Source organism: Buceros rhinoceros, unplaced genomic scaffold (assembly GCF_000710305.1).
Source record: "Buceros rhinoceros silvestris isolate BGI_N320 unplaced genomic scaffold, ASM71030v1 scaffold8115, whole genome shotgun sequence".
In the NCBI taxonomy this organism is placed as follows: domain Eukaryota; kingdom Metazoa; phylum Chordata; class Aves; order Bucerotiformes; family Bucerotidae; genus Buceros; species Buceros rhinoceros.
Window position 1 is genome coordinate 23,288 of NW_010412225.1, and position 3,709 is coordinate 26,996.

General features: G+C 47.5%; 1 protein-coding gene across 1 annotated transcript in view; it reads left to right on the plus strand.

Annotated features, from left to right (window-relative positions):
- Window positions 1-3,709, plus strand: part of NRIP2 (nuclear receptor interacting protein 2) — a 16,415-nt gene that overhangs the window by 9,146 nt on the left and 3,560 nt on the right. Inside the window, exons 3-4 of the mRNA XM_010136304.1 lie at window positions 2,690-2,772; window positions 3,236-3,363. Of these exons, the coding sequence (XP_010134606.1) occupies window positions 2,690-2,772; window positions 3,236-3,363 (211 nt within the window). The remainder of the gene's footprint in view (window positions 1-2,689; window positions 2,773-3,235; window positions 3,364-3,709) is intronic.

Below are 3,709 nucleotides of genomic sequence, written 5' to 3' on the forward strand. Positions count from 1 at the left end.
TGACATGCCGGGGAGCCGGGGGCCATGCCAGCAATTTTTTTTTTTTTTTTTTTTTGAACATGCAGAGGTATTGCCAACGTCAGGAGCTTCTAAATAGAGCGCTTTGCAGCTCTTCCCCTTCTGTTAGGCTCTAGCATGCTCCCCCACTCACTTAGAACAGATTTACGCCAAGAGGCAGGAGGCATGCGTGAATGAAGTGCAAGAGAATGGCCGTGCATTCTGGGAACAGGCAGCAGCTCGGCTGGGTCTTCTACCAGCTTTACAAAGTGTGATCTGTGTGACCACGGAACGGCAGCTCCAACGGCTCCACAATGAAACAGGACTGCCCACTTGTGAAGGAGCTGGGGGAATGTCCTGTATGGAAGTGCAAACTGCCGCGGAGGGGGCTTCTGGGGGCTGGTTCCTCTGTGGTCTGACACTGCTTCATGAAATCTTCCTGCTGGTATCAAGTCAGTTAAATTTTGTGTTCTCCAAACCAGTGGCTTTGTAGTTCTGTGGCAATTTCCATACCCGTGTGCCAAGGAGCAGCCTTGGACTGAATGCAGACGCCGTGTGACTGAGACTGCACAGTGCTGGCAGCCAGAGGTTTGTAAGAACTGTCTTGGCTTTGGCTTTCCGAAGGTGTTTAGTATTATATGCCTCACTTGGGTGTTGTTAAGAAGTCACACGTGTTTGCAGTCATATGGGACTATTAATTAGCTGGACACAATTCTTCATCAATAAACACGCTTTTTTACATTGCAGAAGAAAAAGTGTAATAGCCACATCCAGAGCTGCTGAAAATACGCATCTGTGCACGTCTTCTGCATAGAGACTGCTTGAGCACTGCTCTCCTTGGTCCCCGATGATGCCGCACGTGGTGAAAACTCCTCCCTCTAAAAGTTACGATGTTTTTTAAATATACATCACATATACGCATATGGGTCGCCCCAGTGGTCCTGCAGTTCTTCAGCATTTCTCAACTAAGTGGCTGTTCTAGGAACACGATGTATCCAAACGTTCAGAATGATTAAATTCTCTACACTGAGGTACTGTAGCTGCAGTTCAGACCAGAGGAAGATCGCCAAGACAAATGAGACTTGACGTTTCCAGCATGCGCTCCCTGACATTGCCTCGAGTGTAATTAGCGTTCGAGCTCCTGTTGGTGTTGTGTCTGTTTGCAGCATTCCAGTATTTCTCACCGAAGCTGTTTTCTCCTCTCTCTTCACAATAACTCAAAAATAGCACATTTTTGAAAATGAAATCTTAGAAACACTGGATGTAGCTCTCTGTAATGATTAACCTATGTAATAATCATAAACGGATTTAGTTAAGAAATTGGGAAATTAAGACATTTTCCTGGACCTTGCTGGTGCTGCGCTGGGTCCCTGATGGTCATGCTGATCTGCTGGAGTTGCTCAAAGCATTTAATCTTGGCAGCAATGAGCATAAGGTTAGAGGAGCTGTGCGAGGACTCTCGCTGCTTCTGAGCGGCTCGCGGCACTGAGTGCTGCACTGGATAGAAGAGAAGGAATCACAGGAAAAATACAAATGATAGCAGGAGGAAAATGAGCCTCCCAAGAGGGAAACTTTGTGGTTTGGGGTTTTTGGGGTGTTGGTGCGACACAGAGCCTTGAAGAACTAGGCCATCAAGAATGAGTATGGGAGGCACTGTAGGTAGGTGCAAGCCATACTTTGTAGATGGCAGTTACTGCATCTTCTCCAGTTCCTTTACTAAGGCCTGCTCCTCCTTTTTTTTTCTGAACATAACTCTTATCGATGTCCTTGATGACCCTTTTTCAGACCTCTACCATCTATGAGACCTGCTGTTACTTCAGCACCTGTGGCCTGCCATTAAGAACCTCTGTGCAGAGGGGACAGAAAACAGATGGCAACTACATCTCCTGTTCCCTTTCAAGTGCAAAGTGGTGAAGAAACGACGTGGGGAAGGCACTGGGGATTATTCCAGTGAGATCATGCAGAGGTGACACGGTGCAGGGCATCCAGTCCCTTCCCCTTGCTAGATAGCACCAGCTTTGAATACTGTAGTTGTGTTGTGTAGTTCTGTTCTTGTCATATTTCCCTAAAGAGCTGTTTAGGAACTTAATGTAAGACCTCCATAAAATAGAGACCTCTGCATTAGGTGGTTTCTTGGATTCAGGAGTCAGTCAGATACGTCAGTTGTCTTAGGAACTTCCATCCCTTCTCAGGGATGCTTGTCCTGGGTGCTCCTGCTTCTCCTACAGACTTCTCCCTGGAAGCTCTGTGACTGAGAACAGACATCTAGCCCTGGAACATTGTTCCCTGTGACACCAGAAGAAATGGAGAGAGGAAACCTACAAAGTCTGTAGCACACGCTTATATTCCTTTAGAAGCTTTTGTCATATCAATTATTCCCTGCTAATAAAGTCCATGTGGGTTTTCTGAACAAATCCACCCGTTACACATCTCTGGACAGGAATACTGATAAGTTGAAGTCACGAATAACAGATAGGTAGCTGGGCAACCAAATACAAATTAAAGAAGACAAATTAAAAAAGAAACTTCGGCAGAGGTTTGCAGAGCACTGGGGAGACCACCATTGACTTCTGACTATGGCCTAAAACACCACATCTTTGGCTGTGTTGCTAAGAAAGGTCTGACACATTGCTGGAGGAGCAGGTATGCCAGTTTTGAGCCCACAGTAACAACCTGTTGTTGTTTTTTCTAGTGCCAAGGTCAGGTATTGAAAGCGACTGTTAACACCGGGTGTCTACCAAATCTCATCTCCAAGAGCTGTTTAAACCAGCTGGGGTAAGTCTTTGCACAGTAGAAAAGGAGGGGTGGCTTAAAGAAAACCTATGGCAAGAACCTCGGCATGTTTGATTCCCCACCCCAGTGATAATCGCTAGCAGCTTTGCATGTGCACGTGGCTCCTTGGGAGCAGATGAAGAGGGTGGGCTACAGGGCAAGGCGTCGGGAGCACTGGCAAGTCACGCACAGACCCCAGACTGGGAGGCAGAGCTGTGTCGTTCTGTCTGTGCCTACTGCAGGGCAAAGCTGCCCAAGTGATGTTGAGACTCAGTGGTGAGGAACCCGAATGGAGGGCACCTTACGGTTTTGCTTGTGGGATGTGCCTCCAGACATGCTGTATGAAAGAGATTCCTCCTCTTGTGGGCCTGTTTCGAACGAGGCCAGGAAGTACTGCCATCAGTGAGAAGTCCTATTTTCCTCCTCTTCCTCCACTTGAAGCAATAACACCTCTTGTGTCCCACAGGCTGGAAGAAGTACCTGCCATGGACTGTGGAGACCTCTCTCTTTCCATCCCCAGCGTTGTCGGCCGAGTAGAACATATGGAATTGCAATTTGGCCAGGAGACAGTGCTGTGTTCGGCACTGGTTGTAGGTGAGATTGCCAGCACCTCCTCTCCCTCAGTTCTTCTGTGTCCCTCCTGCCCTGCCAACAGCGTTTAAAAGGATCCCTGGGAAAAGCGTAACATGGTGGGAGGTTGGTGATGTTGGTCTCCTCCGTTGCTGGCACCATCACTACATGCTGGGAATACCCTCAATGCAACTGAAGGCAAAGGGCATAGGAAGAGCACAGAGAAGACAGAAGATTCTGAAAGTGGGGATAAGTTAGGTGCTTTTTGGTCTTAATCTGGGATGTGGATTTCCTTCTAAAATGGACTTTTCTTAAAATTACCCAGACTTTCTGATTAGTCCTCTGGTGCCCTATATTCTCCTGCTGCATG